This window comes from Exophiala xenobiotica (genome assembly GCF_000835505.1).
Source record: "Exophiala xenobiotica strain CBS 118157 unplaced genomic scaffold supercont1.3, whole genome shotgun sequence".
Taxonomy (NCBI): domain Eukaryota; kingdom Fungi; phylum Ascomycota; class Eurotiomycetes; order Chaetothyriales; family Herpotrichiellaceae; genus Exophiala; species Exophiala xenobiotica.
Genome location: NW_013562492.1, coordinates 4,844,676 through 4,863,938, shown reverse-complemented (window position 1 = coordinate 4,863,938; position 19,263 = coordinate 4,844,676). Strand labels below are relative to the sequence as shown.

General features: G+C 51.3%; 8 protein-coding genes across 8 annotated transcripts; 1 reads left to right on the top strand and 7 right to left on the bottom strand.

Annotated features, from left to right (window-relative positions):
* Positions 1 to 353: 353 nt before the first annotated feature.
* PV05_06083 (uncharacterized protein) lies at positions 354 to 1,079 on the bottom strand (the record flags this gene model as incomplete). Its single annotated transcript, XM_013462672.1, has 1 exon — positions 354 to 1,079. One exon carries the CDS (start codon positions 1,077 to 1,079, stop codon positions 354 to 356), a length of 726 nt encoding a protein of 241 aa, XP_013318126.1.
* A 1,051-nt stretch (positions 1,080 to 2,130) lies between these two features.
* PV05_06082 (uncharacterized protein) lies at positions 2,131 to 3,357 on the bottom strand (the record flags this gene model as incomplete). The annotated part of the gene is made up of 2 exons (XM_013462671.1): positions 2,131 to 3,237; positions 3,286 to 3,357. The coding sequence occupies 2 exons, from the start codon at positions 3,355 to 3,357 to the stop codon at positions 2,131 to 2,133; spliced, it is 1,179 nt and encodes a 392-aa protein (XP_013318125.1).
* Positions 3,358 to 3,848: 491 nt separating this feature from the next.
* Positions 3,849 to 8,053, bottom strand: PV05_06081 (uncharacterized protein; the record flags this gene model as incomplete). The annotated part of the gene is made up of 3 exons (XM_013462670.1): positions 3,849 to 6,024; positions 6,077 to 7,323; positions 7,379 to 8,053. 3 exons carry the CDS (start codon positions 8,051 to 8,053, stop codon positions 3,849 to 3,851), a joined length of 4,098 nt encoding a protein of 1,365 aa, XP_013318124.1.
* Positions 8,054 to 9,820: 1,767 nt separating this feature from the next.
* Positions 9,821 to 10,681, bottom strand: PV05_06080 (uncharacterized protein). Its single transcript, XM_013462669.1, has 2 exons — positions 10,619 to 10,681; positions 9,821 to 10,567 (listed from the first exon to the last, which is right to left on the bottom strand). Exon 2 carries the CDS (start codon positions 10,505 to 10,507, stop codon positions 9,944 to 9,946), a length of 564 nt encoding a protein of 187 aa, XP_013318123.1. The 5' UTR covers positions 10,508 to 10,567; positions 10,619 to 10,681; the 3' UTR covers positions 9,821 to 9,943.
* A 141-nt stretch (positions 10,682 to 10,822) lies between these two features.
* PV05_06079 (eukaryotic translation initiation factor 1A, Y-chromosomal) lies at positions 10,823 to 12,103 on the top strand. The gene is made up of 2 exons (XM_013462668.1): positions 10,823 to 10,987; positions 11,157 to 12,103. Exons 1-2 carry the CDS (start codon positions 10,967 to 10,969, stop codon positions 11,583 to 11,585), a joined length of 450 nt encoding a protein of 149 aa, XP_013318122.1. The 5' UTR covers positions 10,823 to 10,966; the 3' UTR covers positions 11,586 to 12,103.
* On the bottom strand, positions 11,863 to 12,399 carry PV05_06078 (uncharacterized protein; the record flags this gene model as incomplete). Its single annotated transcript, XM_013462667.1, has 1 exon — positions 11,863 to 12,399. One exon carries the CDS (start codon positions 12,397 to 12,399, stop codon positions 11,863 to 11,865), a length of 537 nt encoding a protein of 178 aa, XP_013318121.1.
* A 1,399-nt stretch (positions 12,400 to 13,798) lies between these two features.
* PV05_06077 (uncharacterized protein) lies at positions 13,799 to 16,781 on the bottom strand (the record flags this gene model as incomplete). Its single annotated transcript, XM_013462666.1, has 2 exons — positions 13,799 to 16,588; positions 16,734 to 16,781. The coding sequence occupies 2 exons, from the start codon at positions 16,779 to 16,781 to the stop codon at positions 13,799 to 13,801; spliced, it is 2,838 nt and encodes a 945-aa protein (XP_013318120.1).
* A 252-nt stretch (positions 16,782 to 17,033) lies between these two features.
* PV05_06076 (uncharacterized protein) lies at positions 17,034 to 19,204 on the bottom strand. The gene is made up of 2 exons (XM_013462665.1): positions 18,336 to 19,204; positions 17,034 to 18,287 (listed from the first exon to the last, which is right to left on the bottom strand). The coding sequence occupies exons 1-2, from the start codon at positions 18,611 to 18,613 to the stop codon at positions 17,225 to 17,227; spliced, it is 1,341 nt and encodes a 446-aa protein (XP_013318119.1). The 5' UTR covers positions 18,614 to 19,204; the 3' UTR covers positions 17,034 to 17,224.
* Positions 19,205 to 19,263: the final 59 nt, after the last annotated feature.

Here is a 19,263-nt window from a genome sequence, read left to right as displayed (position 1 = left end):
AAGAGAAGTCAGGGCCTACTGATCTTGCGAATCAGAGATGACCATTATTTTCTAAGAGCGCAGGGAGAGCGAGCGAGGAAGGTAATGACCCAAATATATGGATTGAAATGTAGCGTCTGCTCCGCTCTGCATCGAGGCGAGGCGAGGCGAGACGAGAATAGATCTGTCAAATACAGCAAATCATACAGTAGCGGTATCACAATCCCCAAGATCCAATTCTTGCTCTCGAAAACTCAAAACGCCCATCGCTCAATGCATCGCTAACCACAAAAAAATATATACGACGGTATCCTCACTCGCTAAATGCTGTACAAAATACCAACTGCCAATCACGAAAAGGCTTCAAGCTTGGCTTAGTAAACCACAATCTTCACACCATCCTGACCGGCAGGCCACGAGACCTCGACCGAGTCGCCCTGGGGCACGACCTCGCCACCATAGGCCTGTCCGGCGATCAAGCCACAGGGGAAGAAACCATTAGAGGTCGCGCCAGGTCCGGTACCAGGCTGCCACTGCGCCTCGTCGCCTGGGTAGATCTGGATCGAGCCAAGGTCCTGGTTGCGCAGATTGCCCGAGGGCCAGGTGGTGGTATCCATCGTCGCGGGTGCCAAGCTGGTGAAGAGTTGAGCTTGCTTGGAGCCCGTGGCGGAGGAACTTGCGTCCTTGAGGTCGAACACGACTTGGCACCAGTTCGAAGCGTACTGCTCGTCAAGAGCGAACGTCACCAGCGTCGTGATATCGGCGCCGCCGTTGGTGGGTGAGCGAGAGACCAGACCCCGCGCGGTGTTGAAGTCTACGGCACCGGTTCTGGAGTTGTACTGGGACGTGAACTCGGGGAAGACCTGGGCGATGGGTGCGACGCCGCTGGAGGGGTAGCCAGTGTATGGGCCCGAGGCGAATGGGGCGCCAGTGTATGTGGACGGAGGAGCGCCGGATGTGCTTGTAGTTGTGTTGGCGACAGTTGTGGAGTTGGAGTAGTAGCTGCCGGATTGGCGGACAGTGAGAGGAGCAGCTTGAGTGAGCATGGCAGTGGAGAGGATAGCGCCGAAGATGGTTGCGGTCATGGTCGATTTGCCCATTTTGATTTTGAGTGATTGTATATTGTCTGGTCTGGACTGGGATAGTACTGCTTTGATTGATTTGCTGGTCTTTTCCTGATGGCTTGTAATTTAATGATTGGATTGATTAGATTAGTCTTTAAAGAGTGTGACTAGGAAAGAAAAAAGAGAGGCAGAAAGAATGAAATAAAGAAAGAAAATATACTTGTGGTTGTTGCTGTGTTCAGTAGTGAGTGTATGCAGAGGGGAAAAGAATCGTCGAGGAGGTCGGAGGGACATGATCTTATAGAGGCCAGTGCGAGAAATGGTCAGGTACCAACCGCTTGCGCTTCGATCTGAGATAGGCGAGGAAAGCTGAAAATGGAAGCGGAAAGAGGTCAGCACCGTCAGCAGGTGGTTGGCGGAAATGGTCATGTATTCGGACTATTTAGCAGTGGTAAGAAGGCTGAGGCTGAAGCTCCTTGGCTTGCATTCATCTTCTCGTGTAGCAATCTTGGCTGGCGAGGCTGGAGTTGTGAATGGCCAATTCGCGGTCCGAGATGCATGCTGACAAGTCCGGATTAGGCTCAAGCTTGGACCAATTCCTCCAGCCTTACATGTGGCTTGCTGAGCTTTGCCGTCTGGTGGTCTGGGCTTCTGTTCCAGAGCTGGGGGTTCGGAGTCCCTTCCAGCAAGAAGGTACTTTCGAGTCTGGGGTTGAGGTTTGAGAGAGGGAGACGGGTATTTGGTGATATCAGCTAGCCAATGGATTTGTCCGCTGTGATGGAAATAGCATCCTCTTTGTCAGCTTCGAGCTGCTGAGGCTGAGTCGTCATTGGTTCCAAACAGACACATATGCGACTGCGCAGGCTTTGCACGTGTTCCACAGCAGTAAGGATTGCTATGGCTCTGGGGCTTCAGCGATGCAACAGACTCTGCAGCTTCTGGAATTGCAGAAAAAGGCAGATCCGGAGCATGCCTTGGTCGTCCTTGAAGCCTGATCTCTTCACCCCGAAATGTCACCAACAAGACCAGATCCCTTCGCTCAATGCGACTGATTAGTCGACCGGTAAACATTCTTTGTAGATTGTCATCATAATGCAACGTCTTCCATGTCTGCTCCTTCTTTGGCATCCTCAACATTGGGCCGATGATTCTGTGCACCGTGAGCCTCGCCAGCTTCGTCAGTGGGCGACTCCTCCTCATCCTCATCAGAAGATTCAGCCTTATGTTTGTCCTTGGGCTCGGCTGGCGGTCTTTCCGCCTCTTCTTCGATGTCTTCGTCTTCTTCGTCATCGACGGGTGCGGGCGCAGGCGGCAGGTCCTTCTGCGGTGGAGTGGGAGGCACTTCAGGACCTGGTTCTCCGCTAACTGTGCTTTCCCTGTCGGGGCTCTTCGGCGTCGTCGAAGGCTCTTTTGGTCGTTGCGGCATATTGGCTTGTTGGGGAGCGCCCGCTGTTGAAGGCCTGCCCGCGAGGGATGGATTTGAGCCGACTTGTCTCTGTTTGGGATCCGCATCCAGATAATATCCGCGAACCCCAATTATCTTCCCTTCTCTTTCACAGCCTTCGATCCATTCCGGCCTCACGACGGGGATGTTCATTTCATTGGCTCTTTCCCAGTCACGTCCTCGACCCTCTGTGCAGACAAAATGCGTAGTGTCTATTCTGATTGTGTCAATAATCTTCGCTCCAATGCGCTCGACTGCAGCCTCGAGGGACTCTCTTAACGGTGGAGGTAGAATTCCGGGTGTCACTGTAATACCCGTCAAGTTGTTCATTGCATGCGTCTTGACGGTAAGCTCGTTGCTCGTGTAGGTGCCACCACTTGTTCGCAGTACGAGATAGAAAGAGTATTCATTATCTACGGCCAATCCACTGATCTTTGTGGCCGTCTGTTCCAAAGGTCTCGGGATGTTTCCTGCTTTGCTTCCATTTCTGTACAGGGAGAGGGAGTGAAGGGTAGTGGTCGCCAGCTGGATAGGGTCCCATTCCAGGACGAGGGAAGTCTGAGTAGCATTTCGCAAGCGTAATGCAGGTGTAGAAGGAGTGTTGATCCCGTAAGTGTTTAGGATTCGGTTCTGTAGGGCCGAGAACGCAGCCTGCGATTTCTGTTCGGCTTCGAAGTTTTGTGATACGGTGATATCGACGATCGACCCCGACGCTATAGATGAAGGCAATAGTATTGACGGGAACTCTATCTGGGAAATTTATCAGAATGTATCTTGACACGACGCACCCCAGCTTACCAGTCGCTTGTCTTCGGTGAGGAGGACTGCTACTCCAGCATCCACCTTGCCAACGGTCAAGGAGACCAGCATCTTTGCAGACAAGATAGACAGGAGGATACAGATACAACGTCGAAATGTAGTGTGGTGCCACCAACAGATCAATAATGCTAGAGCAATGCAACGAAATAGCTCTCAAGTTTCGAGGGTCGCTGCTGTACACGTGACCTGGAGGGTAATATCGGGCATCTCTACTTCGCCCTACTTCTCATTATGCCTTCAGGAGACACGACGAGGTCACTGAAACTATCATTCAATTTTACCAGCCTCGCTGGTTGCTAGGAACCAAAATCGTCTTCGTGAAACATGTCAGCGTAATATATCACTTGAAGAAGGACGATCTTCTAGTTGTTCCTTCCCATCGATCCTGGTAAAGCGGTTTGCAAGCCGTGCGCAGGGAATCTCTTTTGCGGCGTTTTAATCGTTCAAGACCAGTCCCTCCAGCAATGTATTGACCAGAAATGGTGTCAGAGCATATAGTGATTTGCCAAAGATCATAGCTTCCAGGCCTCTAAGACCTGAATTCAACACGTGGACAGTGTGTAAGGCCATGGTATGGCGTCCTTTTCAGGGATCTGGAAAGCCTGGTAGAACTCGCCTCTGGGATCGTTGAACGATGTTTTGCGCGTCGTATGGTTAATGAAGTAGGGCCTGTAACAGTCCTTGTTGTCGGACAGATGTACTTCCCATGCTGGGGGAAGCAACCGGCTCTGTTGGTAAAGCCAAGAACCATCGCGATGTCCAAACACTAGCGACGGGTGATGCACGTCGTAGCACCATCCTTGAGATTCAGCAAATGGGAAGAGCCAAGGCTCATTCTCTGGAAAGGGTTTGATGAGCGGTCCGGGAATGGGAGTCATTGCGCTGCTTGCTGCGCCCTCCCGACAGCCTTTCACTTGCCGCAAAATGTGAAGCACATACTTGTGACCAAAGTGTTGAGCAAGTGCTCGTGGTGTCCAGTTGCTGGGTCCCGTCCCCAAGGCGTCTGCCCCACGACTCAGTAATTCTGCCACAACTTGATAATGTCCGTTCACTGCAGCAAGGTGAAGAGCATTCCAGCCCGCGTTTGTTCTTGCATCAACACTCGAGCCCTTCTCCAGTAACATCCTGGTAATTTGTGCGCGCCCACAGAAGGCGGCGAGATGTAGAGCGGTCCAGCCCGTTCGCGTTGCCAGTTCCAAGTTGGGATGACGGTTTAGCATCAATATCGCATCGTAAACGAAACCGCGGGTACAGGCAATATGGAGTGGGGTCCATCCGTGCTTGTTCTGTGCATTGACGTTGGCGTTGATCATTAGCAGATACGACAGATTGTGTCGTTCAAGGATACTGTGCATCTCCAACCACCTGCTCGTGCCGGCTGCAATATGAAGTGCGGTGTTGCCGAAGATGTCCTCGCTGTGCAGGTCGACTCCTCTAGAAATGAACATCTGTATTTTACAGACCTCAGGAGAGATGACTTCCTTATGGGGAATATGAGAGAGACTTCTGTCGATACCATCCTGGTGGCCGATCTCTGGAACCTGGCGTGTCAAGCTTGATGGCTGGCAAGCCGCTTGTCCTTGCATAAGCTGACGAGGAATGGTAAGGTGTAGACAAGGAAGCTCGGTGTCATCGATCAAGCTGTCGACAAGAGGGATTTTTCGAGCACGAGTCGCAGCATGAATCAACGTTTCTCCTGTGTTGTTTCTACAGAAAGGCGATGCACCTGCGTCAAGCAAAACTCCGATTGCCTGCACAGTACCTTTGGTGATGGCTCTATGCAATGGAGTCTCGCCTTTCACATTTCGCGTGTTCAAAAAGACCTGTGAACCGTGAGTGAGCAATGCCAGCAGCAATTGAGTGTCAGGCATGGCAACCGCACAGTGAAGCACAGTGTCGCCAGGGTCGGGCCGATATACGACACCGTGGCCAAGTGACTCCCAGTGCATTATACGTTGCTGCGCTGCAAAAGCAGCCTCGAACATAACTGCTAGCAGTGTACTTTGGCCGTGGGACAAAGTCTGTGAATGTCGTCCCGACTGCAGCTGAGACTTGGGCATTGGCCGCGGAGGGCACGCCTGGTTGAATATTGATAAGCGATTGAGTTGATCGATGTCGGAATCTTCACGCGAAAAGATCAACTTGCCAATATCCGAAAGTCCAGATTCAGCCATGTCGGTATGCATGAGCCACCATTCGCGGGCATATTCGTAGAACCCCGGTGTCTCATTCCTTTCTCTGGGAGTAGCCAGAAGACAGGCTTCAGCCATTTGTGAATTGTTCTGGACTTTATCGAATTCCCGGGTTTTCTTGCATTTTCTCCCTTTCAGATATTCAACAACTGACTGATGTGAGAACCGAACAGTCTGCGATCTCTCATCTTCGAAAACCAAGTTTCTCGTGATCTCGAGCACGTAGACGTTGTCGACTAGCGGGTGGACAGTTCCGTCGCGATTGGTAGCCACGGCCTCGGTGAGCTCCTCTGTCCGAAGTGGGCGGCGACAGCATAATAACAATTTGTAAGCCTTGATTGCGTGCTGTCGGTCCGTTCTGTCGGCCTTAGTATTCATGTTGTAGACCTCGTCGTAGGCATCTCTGAGGCTCGGTACTGCTGTCTCACGGCCAAGGGCCGCAAGTTTTGCTTGCACATCCTCTGGTATTCGGTACGGTGTTCTCTTATCGAAAATGATGGCTAGCTGCAATTCCGCCCACCTGAACCTGTTTGAATGCGTCAGATGTTCGGCCTGGAGTACTTGATGGCGATACTTACATTCCCTCCGCTTTGCGGCTAAGGATCTCAACGATTTCTTCTTCAAGGTCTTGCCGAGAGCCCCTGAAAAGACGAGGTCTCCTGTCGAAAACTTCGTGCTGGACAAAATATTGGAGATCTTCCCGAGTGCTTTGCGACCTCATTGGAACCTTGTAACAGTCTAAGATCACATCTCGGAGCGGACCTTCGTCTCGGCTAGTCAGAAAGATCCTCAACTTCGGGCCAACCGCGTCGACCAGTTCTTCAAGCATCGTAGCGACCTCGATTGAATCACAACACTCGTCCAAGCCGTCGACGACAACGAAAGCCCTTTCCAAGGAAGAGACGGCATCCTTCAAGAGTTCGATGCATTTGTCGCGGGACAGAGTATCTGAAGCGGCAGGAATGCAACGATGTCTCTCAAACTCGGCCTCTAGCACTGGTGTGATGGATGTGCCATCTCTTGACCACGCAAGCTGCTGCAACAATGCGCAGAATAAGACTTTCGTCGCCGTGCCTTGCTGGTTGCCTTGAGTCTTCGAGCAGTAGAAGAAAGCCGTGCGATGGCCATCGCGACCCAGTGAATCTTCCAGATACCATTCGATCACTCTTGATGTTATGGAAGTCTTCCCAGTGCCAATCGAGCCATGGAGCCAAAAGATAGCGGGGTTAGATACCGAACAGTTCCGCCATCTGACGAAGTCTGGATGCTGCCTGAGCCATTGCCCGGCATGGACATATGCAGTGCCCATTTTGAAGTCTTCAAGAATGGTCTGATGGTAAGCCAAGACGGAACCGTTACATAGCCAGCGTAATACGTCTGCATTTCGTTGCATTTTCGCCGTTCGTGAAAAGGCATCTAGCTCTTCTTGCGTTCGCTCGAGCCTTTGGTCAATTTGTCGGAAGAAAGCATGAACTTCCTGATGCCGGTTGAGTGCGTTCTCTTCATCGAAAATACTCGTGAAACCTTTGCAGACTTCATCTTGACCTCTTATTTTCTTCAAAAGCAGTGGGAAATCGTCCAAGCTTGGTACAGAACGCAAGAGCCGGGTGAAGGCGTGCCTCTGGAAATAGATTGCCAGGTTGGTTTGGTATTGCAATATGATGGTGTACAAGTCGATTATTGATTCCTCGAATATTGTCTTGAGCGAGTAGTTCTTGTCCTGGAGGTACAGATATTCTAGTATTGTGTATCTAGAAATGATAGGGGCGATTTCTGATACACCTTCGATCGCTGCCGCATGCTGCTCGGAATCGTTCAATGCAACCTACAGAAGTCATTGTCAGAACAAATGAGAACATCAAACGTAAGGAGCATCTCACCTGCAAGATAAATGTGAAGCAACCCCACGCCGCAGGAGCAATCTGCATGAGATCAACGCGAGAAACTGCTGCTCCAAGGCCTTTGAATCCGAGCAAAGCCCTTGCGACGGTGTCGAGTTGGCGCCTGAGCTTGACAGATCTTCCCCTGACTTTGAAAGGAAGGGACCATTCTCGCTGTTCCATGACTTGGCGATGCTTCTGGATTACGGCGAGCAAAGCTTCAGGCAGGTCTCCATCTGGCAAGTCCCGTTGCAATCGTTCGAAAGCGCCATATACATCAGGTGACTTGGATTCAAGCCGATGAAGCGCTGCACCCCAATAAGACTTGGGGCGACATATAGGTCCGGCTCCAGGGCTATGCTCTAGAAGTGGTTTGTCATCAGACTGAGCATCATCCGGGTGGACGGTGCCAAAACGCACTGTCGCAGGGCGGTCCTCGATGGAAAGTGCATCTGTTGCCGCTGTTTTGCGGTGCTGTCCATGGCCTTCGGTGCTAGCTGTGCCATTCTGAAGTTTCTCCGAGCTATCTAAAGAGTTCGATTTGGTCAAGGAGTATATGCAAGGCTGTGGGTTGGACAAAACCACTGCTTCGTGCGAATCTGGCCCCTTTGACTTTACCTTTGGTTCAGATACTTTACGCTGAGCATTCCTGAGGCGGCGGATCCGTTCCAGCATTTCCGTGAATACATCTGGGGTTGAGTTCGCTTGTGATAACGATGCCGACGTCAAGGACAACGCATCGTCTTGTATTTCAGGTGGTCAACAGCACAGCCCAGTAAGCCACACTAGACTGCCCAAAATGCGCCTTGTTTCCAGCGGTTACAGGAGCGATCCAATCATGTTGTGGGGGCTGAGGTTGCCTTGCAAGTCTGGTCGGGAACCGACAGGCCAGCCCAAAGGACTGAGGCTTGGGATTCCGTGTTCCATCATCTTTCAGTATCCGTTACGGACGCATGCCAATCTTCACATCTCGTAAGGAACGGGGACGTCCTTCTCATGCGGCGGGTTGCACAGATATGCCATGAACAAGTACTAGCTGAGCAGAGATGAATCGCCCTTCCCTCGAGAACATAAATTGATCACAGCGATAACATGGGGATGTGCTCCGCCCTACGTCCTGCTACGGTGAATCTTTGCCGTTTCCATCCTGCCCAGTGCACCCAGTGCTGCGGGCCCCATCGTTGGCGAACCACGCGAGCCTACCCATCCACGCCACCCTCTCGAGCTTCTCCTGTCTTCGAGCTATATCAGCAGCAGCTCCCTCACCGTTCGCAGGGCCATCGCTGCCGAGCCGTCGTCTTGCCGCTGAAGACAATATTATTCACTGTCCGTGTCTGCACAAATCTGCTCGCCCGTGAGCGATCGCGGACGGTATTTGGCCTCACGTATTGCCGCATCAAACTGGATCCGAGAACCCAACTCCTGTCCGTCTCATGAGAATCTTCTGCCGTGATGCGGACTCGTACTGCTCGCTCTATGGTAATCGTCATGATGGTTGAATATCGGGGCTCGCACCATCTCCTGCCTTGAGGATGGCGCCCGCATTAAGCGGTCTGGATGGACGACCTTGACTGGTTCTTCTGGAGCCCAGCCATAGTAACCACAGCGCCTTCGATCGAAGAATCCGAAACACATGATGAAGGTATTTCTGGTGCTCTTTCGGAAGTGAAGTCCACTTTGGTGTTACAATGTTTGGATATTTCTCTCCTCTCCTCTGAGAGCCTTGACTGATAGTTGCGACGCCTGGATACTGGAACTGTCTCGAGTCTTTCTTTCTGCTGTTATGTTGCGTGGTTGGGATGATCCGCTGAAGCCATTCAGCGATATGGCTTGACGTATATATACGTCCCTACAAATGGACAAACGCTTGTGGCGTGGCGTGACTTTGAGCCCATGATCAGATGTCTCACTTCAAGCATAGGTCATGATACCACCAAGATCAGATCAGCGAATCTGGGGCTTCTGCTTCTGTTTGTTTGGCTTTTACAATTCCATACCGTTGTTCCACCGTCTTCCGACTGGAGACGAGACCGCACCAGGCTTGGCTGAAATCGCAGCATGATACGTCTCGCCGGTCACACTTGGCATCGATGTGCCGTGGCTGTTTCCAGATTGGATATAGCAGGGGCCATTTTGCAACTGAGTGCAAAAAAGATGAAGCAATCTGCTTTAAAGATGGTCGCTTAGCGCAGTCAATCATCGATGAGGAAATAAGCATAATCATTGGTTACCGTGCAGGGCTTTTCCGTGTTTGTTCAGCCTCGTCTGCTTGTCTTCTGAGTAATTGATCATGCGACCAGACGAACTTACATCTTCATCGCCATCACGTTCCGAGACACGAGAAGTCTGAATTCTAAGCAACTTGTGGACCTGATCATGTCAAGAAGCTTTTTTCAGGAGACACACAAACGATGTTCATAGAATCACTGCACCGCGTGCAGCAAGAGCATATGAAAGACAGGAGAATTGTGGCGAGCCAGTTGTAAAGGGCGGTATAGTCTCTTTATCATACACAGGGTATCATGTAGTATACATCCGAAGTTCGGTACCAAGTGACAGTCGTCTTTATTTCTGTGGCTTGACAATGGACCACGTGGAATCTGCGTCTTCTCTTCGTCCTTTGTGCCAAATGGATGCAGGTCTAGGCCACAAGTCTGGACTGAACTTAGGGCCTCCACGTCGAAGCGTCTTGACGAGTACATCGGTCGCTTGAACAAGCTTGTCGTAGGGAGCGTCTAGCCCAGTTCGACTGTAGATGAGAAGTTCGAGACTGCCTTTCAGCCCTGGAATAGAACTTCTTCCATCTTTGGGTCCCGACAACAGCTTCCCATTGGCGTGGAAGCCGTTCTGTCTCATACTGTCTGCAAATGCGTTCGCCCATCTTCTTTTCAGCCGGTTGCGCACCACAGCTTGTGGAACAACTTTTTGGCTCGTACCGCTCACCACCCACCATGACAGAGCATCCGGCGACGCTCTTGCATACTTGTCCCGAGTGGCAAACACGCGGGGGTGCCACCGGGAGACAAAAGCTTTCTCGTCCAGAGTAGAAGGTCGCACGAAGGGGCAGTAATTTGCCTGGAGACCAAGTATGCTGGGGAAGCGAACAGCTTTGAAAGGAGCCAATGCCATCGAAAGAGTGTAGGAAGAGATCACATCGCGTGAAGCAAGTAACTGAAGGGGTGTTATCACCTAGCGCTGTTCAGTGGTTGCAAAGAAGCCATAACGGTGGATGGTACCTACAGTACCTGAGGTGGGATGTGATGTACTACAGGCGCAGGCGGTGCTGTGATTGTTGGAGGGCACGAGGCGGTCAAGAAAACTCCCCAAACAAAAGACTGCAAATAACTGACTCATGCGCCTGGAAATTTCGCCGCCGTCACCCGTGTGTAGTCGCCTTAGTCGCCCCCCGCTAGGTGCCCGCCAAAACCGCCACGACGTCAACCCTCTAAATTCGCCTTCGATCCTTCCACCAACACAACACCACACATTCATACAGCGCACCACCAGATAACTCCTCTCTACTGTGCTACACTGCTCAAACAAATCACAAGAACCAACAGATTATTGTCATAAGAGAAACCAGCCAATATGCCCAAGAACAAGGGAAAGGTGAGTCCATTCATCCACACACCGCATGCCGCATAACGCCGGATCATTCCTGCGCATCCAACAATGCCACCCCGTTCTCGAATCGCGAGACAAGCGACAGGAAGGAGCAAAGACATGATGACGTTGCATTTACATTGTGGACTTCTTACTGAGTGGCTTTTTCAAACAGGGAGGCAAGAACCGACGTCGAGGAAAGAACGAAAACGACAATGAAAAGCGCGAGTTGACCTTCAAAGAAGAGGGACAAGAGTACGCACAAGTCGTCAAGATGCTGGGCAACGGCCGTCTCGAGGCACTCTGTTTCGACGGCGAGAAACGTCTAGCACACATCCGGGGAAAACTGCGGAAAAAGGTGTGGATCAACCAGGGCGACATCATCCTGCTCTCGTTGCGCGACTACCAAGATGAAAAAGGCGATGTCATCCTCAAATACTCCGCCGACGAGGCCAGATCACTCAAGGCTTACGGCGAGCTACCCGAGAATGCGAAGATCAACGAAACAGATACCTACGGCCACGAGGGTGTGGATGACAATGTCGAGTTCGACGAAGACAGGGACAGCGAATCAGACAAGGAGGTTGATATTGACGACATCTGAGTGCAAAAGTTATTTTCATGGATAGAAGTTGGTGAATTGCAACGCGCATGAATGCGATGAGGCTTGAACCAGGCTTCCGGCTGCATGGCTTAGCTTTTACACATACGATCATGATGGGAAGTTTTGGAAGAAAGGTCAGCATGAAAGACTTGCAATGAGATCTCTTCTTTACCGATCATGTGTGGATGACACCGTATGGTCAGATGCGTCAGCCTCGCATATTGCCCGAGGAGAATAGAAGGGATCTTGCATCAGAACTTCCTAAGCCTTGCCAGCCTCACAGCAAATACATAAGCAATGTTGCAACCACCCATTCCAGCAGTCCCGGCACGTGAGGTCTTGATGCAAACGAGTTTGTCGCAAAGGATGGTGTCGCAAAGGATGGAGTCGCACCACTGCTTCCCGCCAGGCTAGGAGTGAGTGTCAAAGTCCCAAATGTCTCCGTGCTTTGACTAGATTGACTAGAAACCCCTGTTGCTGAAACCGACACCTGCGTCGTGACAATGACTATACTTGGCCCGGCCTGAGAAGGCGTAGGAGTCTCTGATGGGACAATAGGAGTCGTCTGGGTCGCTGGAGTGCCAGGTGACGTGGGCGCCACGACTGTACTCGTACTCACCGACACCGATGTGTACGGAGGCGCTTCGCTATATGGCGGCGCGCTTACGGACCCCGAACCCGAACCCGAGCTCGCACCTGAAGCGACAGTTGTAGTTGCTGAAGTATTCGAATATGGCGGTGCTGCCGTCGAGGTTGTCATTGACGCAGCACTGGTAGTCTCTCCTCCCGTCAAAGCAGGTACAGTGCTCGCCATGCTCGTCCCCACTGGCGTCGCCGCCCCATCTGTGACCGTATATGTACTTCCATCACCCTGCTCGATGCCCGTGCATGCCTCATCGAAGCAGCATACGGGCTGACCCTGGTACTCGGCGCACACACGGCCCGGTTTGCAATACCCGCCGTCCGAGCAACAGATACTCCCGTCGAGTGGCACGCAGCCGGAGCCGCAGCATGCTTGGCCCGCGAGACATGCGCCCTCACCATTCGGGCAACATACGTCGTTTGCGTGGATGTGGCAGCCATCTGAAACAGAATTAACAATTCAGAAGGGCGAGGTTCTGCGGTCGCGAGTGGGTGGAAAGGCTTACCAGGACACAAGGTGCCGGTGCAATCTTGTCGCTTGAGAAGATGAGGGCTCTTCAGGTACGCGCCGTTCAGAAAGGCGTTTGGCAGACCGGCTTGATGCGCGATGTAAGAGCGTGCCACCAGATGATGCTCTACATCTCCGAACGCAAAGGTCGACCACATTAACAAGTTCCTAGCCGTCAGGCAAAGGTAGACAAAGGACCTCATTTCGATCCGAGGTCAAAAAGTATTAGACAATACAACAAGGCTGACCAAGAGAATGTGATCAAAGCTTCGACGAGCTTGATGAGCTTGATGAGCTTGGAAGATATATTCTCTATTGTGCGCTTCTCCATAAACCATGCTAAGGCTACTTCAAGCGAGCAAGCTGCTATGTTCCTCCGAACACGAGGTTGGGCTGAGGTAAAATCCATCTCGAGTTTTCAAACTCGATCCAGCCAGCGGTCCAGGACGAAGCCTAGCGAATGGCGCTCGATTTTCCGGTATGCGAAGGTCTGGAGAAAGCAACTTGCCAGTATTGAGGGTTGTGAATCGTGTTGCTTAGCGAGAAGCTGCATCCAATACGAGATGCCAAGGCCAGCTGAAGGGATAGTTGAGGGATGTCCAATAAGGCTGGAACCTGTGTCTGCGTCGATGCGCGGCAGACTCGAAAAGTGGACGATGCCACTCGTCCCTCATAGCATTAGTGTCTCTCACGATGAACTCATCCAATTGAGAACTCGAGCTGATCGAGTGGCGCTTCAGGACCACCACGGACAAGCAGGCATCCCCCAGCATTTCGTTTTGTTGAGGCTACATATCCGTAGTGGTTATATTCAGGTCTTGACGGTGGCTATGGTGCAGGCGCAGCGCAGGCAAGGGACAGCAAGACGCCACGCTATCAGACCGAGGACGTTCGTACCTGAATTTGCTGATCAGGATAACTCGTGCACAGTCAATGATCTGGCTGATGCACTCGAGTATGTCCGTGATAGCATGCTGCCCGCATTTGTAGACATCACAGACTGATGTATGCTGCTAATGCGTCTGCTGCAGAGCAATTCCGACTGGTGCGTAGCTTGATCAAGCTATTGATCTTCGTCGTCAAAGACACTTCTCGTGAAGAATCTTACAATTTGTCTACCAGATTCCCTGCCAACCATAGGATCCAGTTCGTCAAGGCTCATGTTCGCAACTTCGAGAACGTTCTTTGTCTCGAGGTACAGCCTGCTGGCGTTCTTTGCAGTCACACCAGGAATCGTCCTGAGGAGTTCTTGCGGTCCTGTATTGAAGGTCCTCTCATCGGGATCCTCACCTTCAGCTAAACCAATTTGTACGGCTTTCAAAGGATCTGGCTCTTCTTGCTGCTTTTTGAGCTCCTCAAATATTTCTGCCGTTTGATAAGGCGAAGATGACCAGATCACCTTCAGTCTCGGAAACGCCAGCGTAAGAAGAACCAGCTTCGACTGCAAATCTTTGGTGTCAGAATCAGGCATTTTCAGAGCCGATACGGAGGTAAGATCTGCAAACGGGTCAAGAGTGAATGATTTGTTGGCGTCGAACTCGATCAGCAAAAATGGATATTTATAGTGTTGGAGCATCGTCTCTGCTTGATTGAATAGTCGGCCATTCTTGAAGGAAGCAATAAGATCGCGTATTGATTTTCGCTCGACACAGATGTTAGGCGACAAAACATAGTCACCGACTGTCAGTTGGCAGGGGACAGTTATCATGCTCCGGCCATGCAGCAAACTAGGCAGAGCTGATCGGAATTCACGAACATCCACCACAACCGTTGGAGGCGCGGCTGTTGCTGCAAGACGTCCACCACCAGCGATGCGGGTGTTAACGGTCCGCAAGAAAGCTTCCTGCGGATCAATGTTGCCAGCATCAGTCATCGTGACAGCCATGCTTCCACGTTCCCTGATCAGTTTGGTAAAGGCATCCTTCTCCCGCCTGACCGCGGAAAGATAGCGTTGCTCTTCGATGCTACCGCCATAGTACATGAAGTATGCACGTACACTTCTGTCCGAGTGACTCGATCTGTAAACTTCGACTCTGCGGATGAAGTCTGTAGCAGGTGAATACATGATGATGTACCTTGGTCTGATCTCTTCAAGAAGCTGGTCGTCCTGGTCACCATCATATGGATGTACCACAATCTGATCATCGGGTTCATACAGCTCGAAGAAATCTTCTCCAGCATCTCTCAAGTCGTCAACAATAATGTCCTCCTTTTGAAGCGACTCTGACTCGGTAGGCCGTAGCTCAGCGAGTAGACTGGCAACCTGTGCGGCCTTGTCTTCAATCACGGTCACAGCACCATTGGCAGTGCGCGATGGACCCATTCCGGCGCCACCTCCGCCACGTAAACGTCTCCGCTTGTTTGCAGGTGCTTTACTGTTGAGCCGGGCTGCAGCCGTATTGCCCTTAATGTCATTGAGAGATTTCTGGTTCTCCTCAAATAGCGAAGCGCTGACTTGAGCAAAAGTCTTCTTCCAACAGAGATATTCTCGGAGTTTTCTTCTCATCATGAACTCTGCGGAACCTCTCTCTTCCTCGGCTTCGATTTCATGGGGAGCTTGGCCGTCATTCATGTCCTGCGGTAGCGGCTTCACGTGCATTGTCTGGAGATATTCTTTGACTTGGCGACAGGCACGTTGATCATTGCACATTATGAGGACCGTATCGTTGGAATCGTCCCGCAGGGTCGGGTTCAAATAAGCGTCCACCTCAATCTCTTGCAAGATTTCTGCCAGTACAGCCCATTTTGGTTGCTCTTCCAAGACTGGGCTAAGTGAGTCGGGCAACTTCGAGGTAGGCAATGCTCCGGCGTCTTCTGCCTTGCCGTTGTATACTCGATTCTTTGCTGACTGGAAGATGGTAGACGCAGCATCAGAAAAGAGCCATGGCGACTGGTCATGTCTCGTGGAGCCCGGTGGAGGGGAATGCGTTGCGTGTACAGTGTCCAGATACTTCAGAAGTGAGACAGAATCGTAACTGAGAAGAGAGTGCAAGATCGAGCGCAGGACCGTGAGATCATTTGCGATTTGTTTTGTACGCCAACTGACTCGATGCCAAACTGGGTCAAGTTGCCTCCGGACAATAGCATCAAAGTTTTGGTGTAGAGCAGAATCAGGTGTCCAGTCATCCATTTCCAGCCCCGGGTTGGCTTTCTTGAGTTCAGATATGCTCATCTCCACACATTCCATGACAGCATTCTGGATAGCTCGCATCGACTCGGTCATGGGGATCTCTAGCTCAATCACATCGGCTCTCTTCTTCCCCTCCAAGCTCTGTGCAATGGATACGTGAAATCGTGGCCACAAGGACGGCTTCCGCAAGAAGAGATTTCTCATCATTGCTGCCAAAGGCGCGTAGGAGGAGGTGAGTGGCTCTGGCGAGTCGCTGAAAGCTTTAAGGAAGCCAATTTTGTTGTGTTGTCGGAAGATGCGCGTAATGAACGCTTCGGTGGTTGTAGCAACGACGCGTTCGGCATGCAGCACAATAAGTCCGGTCACAGTTTCGGGATCAAGAAGCTTCGATAGCAAGTCGACGATGAGTATGCGACTAGTGACCGAGACGATACCACCTTCAGAGTAGATTTTCTCGCGCGCCGCCACAGTTGCCTTGTCAGTGTTGATGACACGAAGACCTTTCGCAAGCGGACTTCGAGAGATGGCATAGTGCTCCGCGAGAGCCTCGCCGATCCACTCATTTTCACGGTCTTCGGCTCCGACGATAATGACCAGGGAGTTGCCGGCAGCATCGTAGGAGTGAAGAAGGTTCGTGACGATCTTGAGCAGACCCAAACCTCTAGCAAGAATCACCAGAACATCTTCGGCGCGTAACAGATGATAGATCTCTTGCTGAAATTGCTATCAAACGTGTCAGACTTGATCCGCGGCCAACGTCTCTCGAACAATTCCATGCATCAGAGTGGCAAGGGCTAGGCGGAGGAGGTTTGGGAAAATCATGCGAACAACAAGGATATCTCGAACAAGACATTGGATATCGACTTACCAGAGGAAGCGAAAGCTTGACCGGCGGCTGAGATGTTGCCGCCGGCATGTTTACATTGCGTTGATAAGAAGTTGACGGGGATCACGACAGGACGAGCAGCCTGAAGGTGAGAGGGCTTGGAGGGAAATATCGACTAGCGCCTTTGGATTCGACACTCCACCGTACCTCAAAATTCATCACGTGCTCAGGTACATCGAGCGATAGAAATCACGACTCAAGACAGCAGCGACGACGACGACGACGACGTGTATCTAGGGCAATTTTCCCAAGGTTCTCCCATGAAACTAATATACAATATGCAGAATCACCTATTAAGCCTGCTAGTGATACTTAAGGTACATAATCTCGAGGACTCAGACTCCGTACCACTCCACGATCCTGGTCACACCCCAAACTTGCATATAGAGTATTCGCATGACGGTCAGGTCTGAGTGGGTTTTGGACGCTGTCGTAATCCACCAGGTTGCGGGCGAAAGACCCGGATGATGCCTCTAAGCTAGACATGATATTCCGCTTGGACTAATCCAATCCCGTTCAGAAAGATCCAGGCACTCTGCCTCAGCAATATTTGCACACAACTTTTCGGACTTGGAAGCACAGCCGGCGTCTAAGGTGTATGTTGGAGGAGATTTGAGTTGCTCCTTCCCTATCCTCGTGTCCGGAGCTGCTGATCTTTTAAGTGCTTTTTCCGATGGTTCAAGCTCAACACAAGCTACCGTTTCAATGATAGAAGGATCGCCAATTCTGCAGTTGTCCTGGAGGCCTAGGGCTATCCAATCTGACATATCCTCCAATTGGACATTGAAATTCCGCGAGCTGAGATTCGAGATGATGCTGCTACCCTTTAGTCTTGAGCCGACGGAGAGCACATTGATCGCTTGACGCCACCTTGGACATAGCCCTTCGAAAAGCTCCGTCCATTTTACTGTTGACATTGTCATCTCCTTGAGCGCGCTGGCTAGACTCTCAAGTGGCGTAAATCCTCCCAGAGGTTTCGCACTTGTCCCACAGAAAAAGGGCATACGAGGTTCCGCTTCATGGAAAAGGCTCCTCGTGGTTGGAAGAAGTATGTCGTTGTCGATGATTGACTCAGGGATCATGTGCATCGCATGGTATGGTTCGTACACATTGTCGGAGCTCCGAATTAACGTAGAGCAAAGACCAGAATCTTTCAAGAACCTGTCCAGCACCAACGGAGGTCCTGAGACCACGGCATAGTCGGGGGTGACAACGCTCAGCCGGAGTCTGGAGACCGCGTGAATATTTGCCTGGTCATGGAAGATTTTCAGCGACGCTATCACTCTCTTTTCGTCGGATTCCACCGCCGTCGACCAGGACGGCCCCAGCGATTTGTGGAGAAGTTGAGCAGTAAGAAACTGTAAATAGGCTCCTAGTCTGAATGCTACCAATACAGTCTCGACGGCGAGAGGGATGAGCGAGGGTAAGGAATCTACCGAGGCCACAGCATTTGCTACAATGAGCCCAATACCGACACCGACAAGGCACGTCTCGGGGGTCTGTCGCGGATAAGATGGCGATCTATTTTCGAATGTGCTGGACACGGGTTAGCGCTATCGAATTGAACCTTGATGGTCCACGCACCCTATGAAGTGAGCCAACTGTGCCATGCATACTAATGCACATTCAAATGCAACGTCTGTTGTTGGGCACGCATAATAACGTTGAATGAGCTCTTCCGTCGAGGAAAATCCGAAATTGCATCCGGCCGTATGGAAGCGACAGTAGGTCTCTCGCCTGAGTGCCTCTGTCGTCCTGCGTAAGAAGCGCTGTAGCAATCTTTGATCCCGCCTCTTGCAGGCTGCTTGTAATACTGCCTGGCTGCTGGCGGTTTGATCTGCGAAGATGACGATTTCTCGCATATCGGAGCCCAGTGAGTTGACGCTTGCAAATTAGAATCCGGAGGTTTTCGCGACCTTACCGTGCTTGAGTATTTGTAGATTGCCCGAGGTTGCAGTCCGTTCTCGATGTACATAGCCAGATCATTGATGGTTCCAAACCTACTTTTATCGATACCTTATCCATTATGGGCGTTGACCGTGCGGCAGCTCGACGTGGATACTTGACTTTTTGGCCAAATGCCCACGTATGTGCGTAAAAGCAGCTCGATGCGTGAAAGGTATTGAGTTCTGCTCCTCCTGATCTATGCTATCAGCATCATGACCCTCGTGGTACATCGGCTTGAGCAGGCAGGATGAGTGACATAGGCAATACTGATCGTCCTTGAGGTGATCTCAGAAAATTAGACTGTCCGTGCACGACTCAATCGATCAACGGCCGAGATCATGGTCAATGCGCTCCTGTTCCCAAGATGCAGGAGTCTAGACCCTGCTTCATGAGATCAAGCTGTGCATCGACTACAAAAGCGTGGGGAGATCTTCTGAGCATGGGCTCATGGTTTGGTAGTGGTGGTAGTACTCCAGATACGGAGATTATGAAGTGCGACCACGATGTACCATCTGGAGGTAGACAAGCACGATTGCTCACAGTCGAAGCTCAAGATACAATATTT